The 12,999-nt window shown below is 48.5% G+C and overlaps 1 protein-coding gene across 5 annotated transcripts in view; it reads left to right on the forward strand.

The window, feature by feature from the left end:
• GSE1 (Gse1 coiled-coil protein) overlaps nucleotides 1-12,999 on the forward strand; it is an 819,103-nt gene that overhangs the window by 737,543 nt on the left and 68,561 nt on the right. For all 5 annotated transcript variants that reach the window (XM_043980768.1, XM_043980766.1, XM_043980767.1 and 2 more), the window contains exon 3: nucleotides 12,336-12,554. In XM_043980768.1, the coding sequence (XP_043836703.1) occupies nucleotides 12,336-12,554 (219 nt within the window). The remainder of the gene's footprint in view (nucleotides 1-12,335; nucleotides 12,555-12,999) is intronic.

Below are 12,999 nucleotides of genomic sequence, written 5' to 3' on the forward strand. Positions count from 1 at the left end.
AATCAACAGTTTCTTTGTATCAATTTACATTGAGTTTATAAATGTTCTGCTTCCAAGTATCAGCTTTCTCTCAATTAACCAGAATGCTTGTGGAATGAGAAGCTTTGCTTAATTTAATTTTCAGAATCAGCCAGTTAATCAGCAAGCATTTCTTAATCACTTGCCATGTGCCAGGGCAGCTAGGTGGCAAAGTAGATAGAGAACTGGGCCTGGAGTCAAGAAGACTCATTTTCTTCCTGAGTTCAGATCCAGCTGTACTAACTGTGTGACTAGGCCTGCCTGAGTCACTTAACCCCGCTTGCCTCAATTTCTTCATTTGTCAGATGAATTGGAGAAGGAAATGGCAGACCACTCCAGCATCTTTGCCAAAAAAACCCCCCAAAAACCCAAATGGGATCGTGAAGTGTCAGTTATGACCGTTAGTGACTGAAACACAAAACGCACCAGGCACTTTTACTGAGGAATTTTTAAAAAGCAAAACAAGTGCCTCTCCTGAAGAAGTTTACACTCTAATACAAGATAAAGGAGTTAAAGGTTGTTCATTTTGGACAGCATACCCCTTCCCCTCTAAATGCTACCAATTATAAACCCTGTTACTCGAATTGTCTCATTTCTGTAGGTTATGTTGTTTAAGCAGAGAGTGCCCTGTTTCAACTCTTGTTGGAGATCTTTCCAACACGGACAGTCCTTTCTCGGTAAAAACAGAGAACACAATTGAATATTTCCTCAACTCGGTATCTTACCAGCAGAGCCTCCAATGAGAATGATAGGAGCTACCAAAAGGAAGGATGTCTGTCCCCTTTCGTTCGTTGGTGAGGAACCAATAGGAGAACCAAGACTTGGACCCTGGGCCTCCAACTCTAACTTCAGCATGTTTGCCACTGATGTCTCCCAGGTGGCAGTGGAAGCTGGGCTAAATTGTAGGAACATAGGTGTACCTTAAGGAAGAGGGTCCCTTAAGAGGCCTTCTGTCAAGTTTCACTTGCTCCTTAAACAGATAAGGAAACTTTGGCCTATAGAGGTTAAATAATTTGGTCAGGCTCCAAAAGGTTGTAGTTGGCAGAGTCGGGATTTGAACCCAGGTCTGACTCTTACTCAAGTCCAAGATATTTTTATAATGCATTATACCTGCTCAGTTCCTGGATGTAACTTGAAAAAAAATTTTTTAAACCAAATCCTTGGTTTGAACTTGTTTTTTAAGTATAGCTCTCTTTCTTAAATGAATACCTCAAAAAATCCCCCTCAAATCCAGATAAGTGAAGTTTCTGCACCCCCTTCAGTGTAAGAACATGCCACCTGCTATTTAGTCCAATGCTCTCCAGCTAGACATTAGGTTTTGTTAACTGACAATTTGGCATTTGTTAATGTCCCAACCTGCAGAAGCTATTTAGATGGGCCACCTTTTTATAGATAGTGGGGCAGTCTTGTTAAGGCTGCCAGACCTCCTCCATTTCTCTCTGCCTCTCCTCTGTTTCTTGAAGGCCACCTTGTGTGTTTCTGAGGTCAGGGTGAAGCCCTCAGGCCCATGCATCTGAGGCGATATCTGATACCTTACATTGCCTCAACAATTAGAATGGTAATAATTGACCCTGCTGGCCAATAATCTCAGTAACACAGTAATTGTCTAAACCTAAGTCAACTCCAATTTGGGATTGTGGGTGAGGAAAAAATGCTACTATGTTGGTTGTCTTGAATCAGAAGAGTGTGTGTGTGTGTGTGTGTGTGTGTGTGTGTGTGTGTGTGTGTGTACACACACTTTGTGGGTGAGAAAAAAATGCTACTGTGTCTGGTTTCTTAAATCAAAATGTGTGTGTGTATACACACACACACACACACACACACTCACACATCCACATCCACACACACCCCTCCTCCCATCAGCCAGCTTCTAGGATCTGGCAGTGTTCTTAATGAGAGAGCAAGGCCCTACCCTAATCTTTCTAGGAGGTGGGGGACCTTTTCACACATCTCCTCCTCTCCTCTCCCCTCCCCCCACAACATAAACTGTTGTGTGCAGGTGAGCTCAGAACATGCCATAGGCAAATGTATTTATGAATTTATTATGAAGTGTCTGTTACAGAACCTGGAGATGGGGGGTGGATGGAGACAGAAGGGGGTTAGCATCATCTGCTGCCATGTGTTGTGTGGGGTGACCCCAGACTTGTTACTGTGCTGAAGCATCGTCCCTTTGGGGGAGTGGGGATTGTGGGGGAAGGAGGCACCATGCAGAAAGCTGGGGGACGCCCTGTATTTGTTCACAAACATTTCTTTCTGTGGTAATGAAAAATTACCAAGAGGGGTGATTAGGAAATTCAGGCCGAGAATGCAGGCCTGTGACTAAATGTGAGGGCCTGCTGTGCTGAACCTCACAGGGTGTAATTACCCTAGGGGGGGTTGTCAAGGGGGAAGGGGCGGATTGGTGCTTGAACTGGGACCCAGCAGAAAATTCATCTAAGCTATTAGCTTGTAATTACAGAGCATAGAGGTAGCAGGCCTGAGGTCTGGTGTAGGAGAAGAGCCAGGGATGAAAGGAAGGAGTAATTATGGAATCTGCAGGAGGCAGGCCGACTGCTGATTAGTCATGCTCCCTGAACCATTTATGGAGGGGAGGGAGAGAGGGAGAGAGATACCATATTTAATAGAGTAGAAGAGGCGCTTATTTTTTCCTTTAAAACAAAAATCTGTTGTTGGGGGGCGGGGGTAGAGTGAAGTATGAATCTAATGTCTGCTCCAGTAGGTCCTTCGATATTGTGGGCAGCCAGCTTGATAATAGAATGGGGAAAGAATATAGTCTAGATGTGGGAGTTAGGAGACTGAAGTTTTGGGCCCCTGCTCTGTTCATAACTTTGTGTGACCTTGGGCAAGTCACCTTTCTTCTGTAAAAATGAGAAAGGCTCCAAGTGGAGTGAACTCAATGAATTCCTAAGGTATCTCATGTTCTGAAAGTCTGTGCTGAGGGCTCTTCTAAAACACTGCTCTTTAGTGCTGGGATTTTATGCTATCCTTAAGTGATTGATGGCATTTGGGGAGCCGGCTCTTTACTCATCTGGTGGTGGTTAGTCTTACTGATGGGAAGAAAGGGGGGTGGGGTCAGAACTAGCGATTGAAGAAGTTGGCAATGGATAACGGATAACGGATAATGGATAATGGATAATGGAGGTGACTTCGGTTCAGGCTGCTGTGTGTCTTTTCCCATTTGGGGTTCAATGTAACAGATTTTTTTTCTTACTTTGCCCATCAACGCGATTTCATGATCTCCACTTTGTAATAAAGGCATGAGACCAGCAGATTTTGGGGGTGAGCATTCCATTCCCTGACTCAGGGACTCACACCGAGTACCCCAATTTCCATGCCTGGGGCACTGGCATCCCTTGGCTCACAGTTGTGATCCCCAGAAATTGAATCCCATGAGGAGAAATATGGCTACAGAGGCTTAGGGGAGTTCGTGTGGCCCCCCCCCCCAGGGGTGGGCGTGGGGAGGGGCTCAGCCGGCAGCTTGCCTGGACTACTGCCAGCCAGCCAGCTAGCCTTTGCTTGGCTCCTGAGCCCTGAGCCCCGGCTAAGGATGGGTTTGGTTAGAATGTATCAGGGCTGGTTATTTTGAAACCGCCTTGGTCACTGTTACTGGAACTCACTTGTAAACTTGGGTTTGAGGTGGGGGGGGGGCGGCAGATGGGGGGAGGTGATAAGGAAAGATACAAGGCCTGGGAGAGGCGATGGGGGGGGGGGGGGAGAAACAGAGGCTTTCATTCCATCCAAACCCCTGGGGCTTATTTTCTCCCAGGAGCCTCTATTTCTGCAGCCCTAAAGCCCTCAGGCTTGGAGTGATTGTACAGTAAGAAGAGAGACCCCTAGCTCTTCACCCATGCTGATGCCCACACCCCCCCCCCAGTATCCCTGCCCCCCAAACCCTCATCCATCACAGCCTTCCTGCTGAGGATTTTATTCCCAGCTGTTAAGTATAATGAATTTACATGAGCTGATAATGTAGACAAGAATTCAGTCAATGGCTGAGAGCGCAGAAGTTAATAAATGCTTGTATAATGAGGGCAGGGGGAGTGAGATCCCAGGACTCATTCAAGGCCTCCGGAGGGCACCGGGGCCAAAGTTTAATAAATGCTGACTGACGCCCATGCCGGGTCCTCCCTCCCTCCCTCCCTCCCTCCCTCCCTCCCTCCCTCCTGGCTGGGGGTGGGGGCTCCCAGGGCCTCGCAGCGACACCTGCTGGTGTCTGCCCGAGGCATCAGCTGGAGAACACCTGCTCTTGTTTTCTTTGTTTGGGTTCTTGGGAATCCTAGTCTTGAGCACTGCTAGGGACCTTCAAGATCACCCAGACCAACCCCCCCCCCCCCACAGTCTTTATTTACAAAGGAAGAAACTGAGCCTCTGAAAGGCAGTGAGTCTAGGGCCTTCCAAGCTTCAAAGTCATCATCTGAACCCAGAACCTCCGGTTGAAAATGGAAAAGCCATGAACACTTCTTCATTTTTAGAATTATTCATATTAAATTTAATTTTTTAAAACTAACAAGATTCTTTTCTCTTCCCATCTTGCCTCCCATCAGAAGGCAAAAGCAACATCTATTAAGTGCTTGCTATATGACAGACCAAAAAAAAGAAGAACAGAAATAAAAATAAACATTCTCACTGCACACGTGTTAGGCAGTATTGTTATCCTGAGTTTACCCATGAGCAAATTGAGGTTCAGAGAGGTTATGACTTGCCCCAGTTCACAGTAGTGAGGCCAAGATTTCAACCCAGGTTTTCTTTTGCCTTTTAAACCATGCTTCTTTTCCATGGTTCTGGTAAGGGAGGACAGTTTTTAGAAAAAAGCAGTCTTCCCTAAACTGTTATTCTATGGGGAGAGACACCAATCTGTCTTGAATGGGGCCAGTAATAGCTTATGTTTACATTAATGGTTAACAAAATACCTTAGACCTAGACCCAGTGTTCTAGAGATAGATTATGATTATTTTAGAGATGAAGAAAATGGGATCAGAGAGGTTACTTGACTTGCCTGAGGTCACATAGCCAGTAAGTGCCTGAGGCAGAATTTAAGCCCAAGTCTCTCTGGCCTGGTGGGTCCAGGTCTTTCACCATGCTGCATGCTGCTAGGCATAAACAAATAAGAAAGCTTTTCCTACCGGAGGTCTATTTCAATCTATAAAGGACCAGGGATTAAAAAACCCCAAACACCAAAACAAAATAAAAATAACTTGAATTTGACCCTCCTTATGCCTGGCTGGCCCTTAACTGTTGCCGAGGGTCTTGGGGCAGACTGTTGTGCCAGGACAATTCTGGGTTCTGGGCTTTCCCCTTCTGTGTTCCCAGATCAGGAACGCCTGACAATGTAATGTGGCTTTCCCCATCTTCCTCCCCCCCCATCACCTCCTCCACATCACCTCCACCCTGCCTGTCCCATCCCCTCCTGGTACATACATGCTGAGGAGAAATGCTAATTTTAGACTCCTGTTAATGAAGCTGCTCATTTGAAATTCTATTTTAAGTGACCTGACATCAGCAGGGCAGCTTTTCAAGGGCTTACAGCTCCAGAGCCTACAATTCTGACATTAATGTGGGGATATTTGCCCTTTTTGGGGGGAGGTGAGGGACGACAGAAAGGATGTCCAAGGTGTGCCTGGTTGGTAGAATGGCTCCCAATCCCACACTTTAACCTCATTAAGACCCACTCCCTTAAAGCCAGGGACTTTGGGGGGCAGGGTATGCAATTGAGGGGATTATTACCCAGGGCAGCAGCGACAGCCCCAGGCAATCCCTTTTGTCCAATCCCTGCTGTTCTAGTGATCCTGAGGGCCTGGCAGATAGAAGGGACAGAGGTCAGTGCCAATCTATGATATTCCCATATTGCTTTAGGGCTTGAGCTCACCCTGCAGCTGATACCCACAAATTCCTAAAAAGATGAGATCTGGAGGTAAAAGACGGATAGACAGTCTCAGCTGGGCTGGGCCCTCTGAAGTCCCTTGTAGCTCTGACATTTCCATAAGGTGTTCCTCAGTGAAGGGAGCCTTGAATGAAATCATACCCTATTCCCTGAACTGACATGCCCTTGTCTTTTGATGCTCCGGATATTATCGGGGGGGGGGGGGGGCCAGAAATCTTAATCTGGACGGACATTTCCCATTCTTGTATCCAGCCTCATATCCTTTTTTTTTTTTTTTTTTTACTTAAGCCTTCAAATCTTGGTCCTCGCTCTGTCTCTGTCTAGGGAGTTGGAATTTGATTTGAGGCTCTCAGGTGACATAAGCATTGCTGAATGCTTGAAAAGAGTGCTGGATTTGGGTTTCAGAACCTTAACAGCCCCCTGGGTGGAGCATTGCCCAGTTCTGGACCTTGCTTTCCTTATCTCTAAAATAATTTCTAAAATCTCACTGTGGATGCCATGGCTAATAGTAGAGATGGGATTCAGGCTAATGTCTCTCCTCTCTGGCCTCTGGGTCAAGTGAACTTGGTACCATCTTGGTACTTGTCTCTCCAGGCCTGTCTCCATCCATGGACTCTCCCAAGAGATTCCTGTGCTGAAGAGGACACTTGCCTTGGGGCAGAGCCCATGGGACAGTCTCTAGTGACCTGACCCAAGAAGCAAATGGCCCTGTAAACTTACTCCATCTGTAGATTCCAAGATGGAAGCTCATCATCATCCCATGCTGTAGGATTGGAAACTGGAGAGGCAACTAACTGCAGACACTCCTTATCCTGATGCAGGGAATTGTGGGGCTTTCTAACCAAACCCTTTGGAGTAGGACAGGGAATCGGCTCATGAGTCCTCAGCCTGGCTCTTGTGGATCTCCATGAAGGTCTGTGTTTCTGGGGGAAGGCCAGTGGGCAGATGCTTGTGTCTTAGGCTTCTACTGCCAGGGGTAGAGATGGAGTGGGTGGGTGGCATTGATGAATGGTGGACAGCTGGTGACAGTTGGGTGGACACGTGAATGGCTTTTTTCCCTTCCTTTTTTCCTTTGACCTCATCTTTTGGACTCCGTTAACATTTCAGGTCAGGACTTGTAGGCTGGGCTAAGAATATCTTGGGTGAGTTCATTGTCTTCGGAGGTCTCCGATCCCATACTGAAGTTGTCTGGAGAATGAATGAGCCATAAATGTGTTGCCTTTAAGATTCTATGAGACTTTCCATGGGACTTGTGGCTCTCTCTGGGGATGGGAGGGCTGGACCTCTATTCCCTATGGACAAGGAGGTCTGTACTGTCCAGGTGTTTGGACTTGACATTTGCTTTAGATCTGGAAAAGACCTTAAGGAATCTTCATGTCTAACCCCCTTCATTGGACAGAAGACACAGTCTTCCTCAGAAGGAAAGACTGGCCCTGAGCATGCACAGTCCAGGACCAGAGCCCAGGTCTCCATACTCAAGCAAGTATTCATTCATTTCATTAACTCACCTCTCAAACCTCAACTTTGGAGGCTCAACTCCTCCATGGAGCCCCCAATCCTTGATGATTCCGATTCCTGTCTTAGAAATAGAGGCTTTAGGGGCAGCTAGATGGCGCAGTGTTAAAGCACCGGCCCTGGATTCAAGAGTACCTGAGTTCAAATCCGGCCTCAGACACTTGACACTTAGTAGCTGTGTGACCCTGGGCAAGTCACTTAACCCTCATTGCCCTGCAAAAAAAGAAAGAAAGAAAGAAAGAAAAGAAATAGAGGCTTTAAAGCAGAGAGTCTTTAGACACAGAGAGAAGGGGTGGCACAGTGGATGGAATGCATCCAAGAGTTGGAAAAACCTGAATTCAGATTCAACCCAGACTTTGGGCTAGTCACTTGACCCATGCCTCAGTTTCCTCATCTGTAAAATGGGGCTAATATCCATAGGCTGTACCTCCCATGGTTTTGGAGGAGATGTTTGTCAAAGGCTTTGCAAACTTTAAACTGCTATAAATGTTAGCTATCATTTTTCTTTTTCTTCTTCTAATAAGAATATGAATAAAAAATAATAGATCACCCAGTCCACTTTTACAGATTGAAGAATCGGAGACTTAGAAGTTAAGTGATCTGCCTCAGGTCACATGAGAAGTAAGCAGCAGAGTGTGGGGGGGAGGGCTGGTTGGAGGTGTGGTGTCTTCCTTGTACTTGTCAGTGCACTCACCTTACCCTTGAAGCTGCCTTTCCAGGTTGTGCAGATGTTTTGGCTTCCCTACCTAGCCTCTGGGGAGTAAGAAGAGCTTTTACCTTCCTGTAGAACTTACTGCCTCCAAGCACAGCAGTGCCTTGCACACAGTAGGTCCTCAGGAAGTGTTTGACCTGACTTTACTGAGGAAACATTTGATGGGGATGGAGATGGAGGAGGAGGAGGAGCACAGGGGTCTTTGGAAGGGACTGACCAGTCCTAACATTCCCTGTGGAGCCCTCATTCATAACACTCTGGCCTTTGGTTTGGGAGTGGGTAGGGCAGCTTAGATTCTTCCTGGATGGGAGCAGGAGAAAATGAACATCCTATTCTCCATTGTACCCCCTCAGTGGCTTGTGTCCCCACATCGGCAAACCACTCTGCTTTTTCTCTGCAACAAGGTGCTCAGTCTGTGACTGTAACAACAACAACAACATGTATCTCAAAGGTTCTGATATTTACCTATGTATAGCTAACATTTTGTTTAGTACTTTACAAATATCTCATTTGAGCCTCACAACAGCCCTGGGAGGTGAGTGCTATTATGATGCCCATTTTTACAGATGAGGAAATTAAAGTGATGTTAAAGTGACTTGCCCAGGATCACCCAGCTAGTAATTGTCTGAGGCCAGATTCGAATTCGGGTCTTCCTGCCTCTAGACTCAGCACCCAGTCAAGGAAGAGCCGCCACGTTTCTAATACTGTGTGTAGGGTTGAGTGATGAAAGGGAGAGGGCAGGCAGGCAATGGGGCAGAGGAAAAAAAAAAAGATTACCCAGGTATTCGGGGTAAGCCTACTCAAGTTGGAAGCTTGCTTGGTGTGCTTTTGGGCAAGTCAGTTGCCTGAAGTGGGCCCCTTTCCTCACCTGGTAAATGAGGTCGCATTAGATAGATGATCTCGAAGGTGCTTCCTATCAGCTGAGCAGAAATCCAGGGGAGTAATTGGCTTGGGGAGTGGTCAAAGTTTGGGATGACAGAGAGGCCTTGGGGGGGTTACTCATCCAGTCGAGCAAGTCTTGCTTATGAACCCAGATATTTTTGTTTGGGAGTGGGAGTGGGCTAAGATTGAGGGTTCCTTTTGGTACAGTGGTATCAGGACCTTGGTTCACATTCCTGTGTTGTAGACAATTTCCCCAGGCCTCAGTTGCCTTCTCTGTAGGAGGAAGGCTGATAATTGATCTTGGAGGTCCCAGGTCATGGTTTAGATTCTCTGATGCTCATATTTGCTGCTGAGTGAACAAGCCCTTTAGGAGAAGGGGGTACATTCGTGCCTCTTTTTGCCTCCCCCTTATTTGCTGCTGCCCGTGCCCCCCGCCCCCCCTTCTCTCCAGCCCACCCCTCCTGCTTTCAGCACTAGAGAGAGCTGAGGACACAGAGGGGTCAAATGCTTGGATCAATGCTGCCTCAGACACATTCAAAAGGGCCTGCTGCTCAGGCCTGCTGACAAACCGCCACTGTTATCTCCCCGCAGCCCTGGATATTATAGATCGGCCGGGGTCATGTGACGCCTCGGCAGCTGTTGGACCAGCTTGCTTTCAGTGGGCAGCCCCTGCCTCTGTGGCTGGCGGGCGGGGGCTTTGTTAGGTGAGCCTCTGCTACCAGCGCTCCTCGCTCGCTGGCTGTAAATAATAGCGTTTCCCCATCCTGCCCTCTCTCCTCAACCCATTGAACTCGGCGGTAATTTTCCAGCCCTTCTCACTTAAATTAAAGAAAAAAAAAATCCTCCCTTCTTCCCCCCCACCCCCCTTGAGATTCCTGTCTCCCCAAGCAGTCCCAGTGCCAGAATAAAGAGGGATAGGGCCTGCCTCCCTCCCGGGCCTTGGGAAGGGGCTCAGATTGGGAAGTGTTTTTTCTTTTTTTCAGGGGCTACAAAGAGCTCTCACAGTAAGGCGGGGGGGACTTGCTGCTGCTGTTGTAGTTATCCTGCCTTTGGGAAATGTGCCCCTTAGGGGACAGAAACCCCTGGGTTGGGGAAGGGGGGCGGACAATTCCGCCAGTCAGTCAATTAAACTCCTATCACATGCCTGGCACCGACGTGCTGGGGATACAGGGAAAGGCAAAAACTCTGTCCTTGTCTCCAAGGAGCTTGCTTGCTAAGAAGATAGATGCAGGCCCCATGGAAGGGCATCTCAGAAGGAAGGTAGCACTGAAGGTGGGGTGATGGGAAGGGGGATAGAAAAGACCCTGTACAGAAGGTGAGAGCCCGGTTTGAATCCTGCCTTTCATTCTGGCTGGCTGTGTGACCTTGGACAAGTCACTGCCCCTCTGCTCCTCATCTTCAAGATGGAGGCAGAGCTTGGCTTCAGATCCCAGACCCTACACAATGTTAGCTGTGTTCCCTGGTTGAAAGCTGGTGCCTTTTCTTTTTCCTTTTTTTCTTCCCTTTCTTCCCCACCGGCTGGAGGGGGGCAGGATTGGCAGTGGGGAGGGAGTTGGTTCCCTCAAACACACTCGGCCTGGTTTGGTTTCTCGTTCTTCTTCCTCTGTCTTGTCGAGGGCTGCTGGGTGCCTGTTTCTGAGTCTGCTCATCTGCAGGGATGCAAAGGGGGGGAGGGGAGTGGGGGCATGTTCCAATTAGGCTTGTTTTGAATAGACTTGTGCGTCAGGGGAATCCCCTGAGAAAGAGGTTCTCCTGCGCAGATGGAGAGTGGTTTTGACCTGACCTGGGGCGTGCTTGGCTGTTTCTGATGCATACCTGCTCAGGGAGGGGCTGCTCAGAACCTGAGGGGGGCCCCCTCCCTGTTCCCCCTCCTCCCCACTTTCCTTATCTTGTTGGAGCGCTCATTTTCCCTCTTACTCATTGGCATATATTTTTGAGGCTGCTGCAGTCTGTCCCTTCTCCCATCATCCCCTGTTTAAACCATTGTCGTCCCTGCAGCTCCTGGCTCTTGTTTGGGAGAAGTTCATTTATTCCGGGTGCAGGCAGCCTGACCAGAGAGGGCCAACTGTCCCGGCCATTGGCTTATGTCTAAAAGTGTGGTCTCTGTTAGGCCTTTGATTTACTCCTTTTTAATGTACCTACCTTGAGGGAGCGGGGGATGGCGGTGGACTGTGGTGGACGGTGTCAGGGTTGCCCTTTCTGCCTCCGGAATTGGGCAGGTGGCCGAAAATGTTAATGGAAAACTTATTTATGGCCTGGTCCTCCTCCTTGTGCTGAGACAGAGCTTGACTTGAATGGGAGCCAAGGTTTTATTGATTGGATGAGAAGAACACAGCTTTTTCATTGACACTTAAAAGGGAAATTGAAAGCTCTGAGCTCCTTGTGGGGGAGAGAAAATAGGGGAACTTGTGTCCCTTTGGGGGGGGGTTGGAGGTCTGATGTCATTGCTGAGTGGCTGCCCGGGGCCCCTGCCTGTGACGGGCCCTTTGCTGCAGGTGGGAACTGCAGCCTCAGCTGCTGTTGAGCTCTCGGGGCCTGATCTTGGCTCTGGAGTGGGAAATGAGGTTTCTGTGGGGCCCAGTTTTTATTTTTAATGTGCTTTATTTTTAGTGGGCGTGCAGCAAGGGCCCCATTAGGGGACCACAAACAGCTTTCGAAGGTCAGGGTTAACTTCCTTTTTTTCTTTTTTCTTACCACAGCCCCCTTCCCCAAGATCTGTTGAAGTCCCCTTTCCCATAGGAGAGTTGTCACGCCCGTGTCTTTGGTGGTGGGATCTCAAAGGTGGCGTTCTAGGCCGAGAGTGGCCTTGTTTTGTTACCCAACCAAGGCCTTCAGAGTTGGCAGAGGGGACCATGCTGGCATTGTGGGGTCCCCCGAGTGGGCTGGCACCCTCCTCTTCTCACCCTATGTGCTCCCTGCCCCAGGCGTGGAACCAAGGGCAGAGAGTGGTAGCATCAGGGATGGGGTTTTCTAGATCTCTGAGAAACTTTAAGAGTTGATGCTTTGGGGGAAACTCCCTAAACAGGCTTCAGTAGGTTATCTACCCCTAGAATAGGCTGGAGTTGTATCATATCGATGGCCCCCTTTAAAAGATTATCTGTCATAGTCTACCATGAAAAATCAAGTCCCTTTAAACCAGCTTTAAAAGGGCCACTGGCTAGATCATCTGTCCACGAGTGAGGTCGACATCTGGGGGTGAAGAGAACACTGCACCCTCTCCACAGTCTGTCTGCCTCTTCCTGCTGTATGTGGTTATGTCTCCCCAGACGTCTGGTCCCTCCTTTCCCTCCCCCACTTAGTGATGGGTTATTCTTTTCATTGTTTCAGGCATGAGCCATGAGCCAAAGTCCCCTTCAATAGGAATGCTTTCAACAGCGACTCGGACCACGGCCACCGTCAGCCCCTTGACCCCCTCTCCTCTCAATGGCTCCCTTGTACCCAATGGCAGTCCGGCAGCCACCAGCAACCTGTCAGTTCAAGCAGCGCCCTCTTCCAGCTTCGCCGCCGCCCTGCGCAAACTCGCAAAACAGGCAGAGGAACCGAGAGGTAAGAGAGGAGAAGGTGGTGTCATCCGTGGATGGGGCGCCCAATGAATAGGACACTCAATGAATGGGATGTCCAATGGATGGGGCATCCAATGGATGGAACAGGGAGGTTGGGGATTTAAGCTTCATACACTCATCCCCTCCCTTCTCTGGAGACTGAGCCCCCAAAATAGCTTGTGCTGTGGGCCAGTGGGGAAGAGTTATTAACCTAAGAGCCAGGAAAAGTCTTCAAGGGAGAGAGAGAGAGAGAGAGAGAGAGAGAGAGAGTGTGTGTGTGTGTGTGTGTGTGTGTTTTCGAGAGAGACAGTGTAGCAGAGAAAACATTGGATTATGGTCAGAGGACCTGGGTGATCCTTACTTCCTAATGTAAAATGAGAAAGTGGGTCTAGAGTCTAGATTCTATACCTTTTGTGTGGATGTGTAACTACAGACCTCTTAGGTGGTCT

This window comes from Dromiciops gliroides, chromosome 2, assembly GCF_019393635.1.
Source record: "Dromiciops gliroides isolate mDroGli1 chromosome 2, mDroGli1.pri, whole genome shotgun sequence".
NCBI lineage: Eukaryota > Metazoa > Chordata > Mammalia > Microbiotheria > Microbiotheriidae > Dromiciops > Dromiciops gliroides.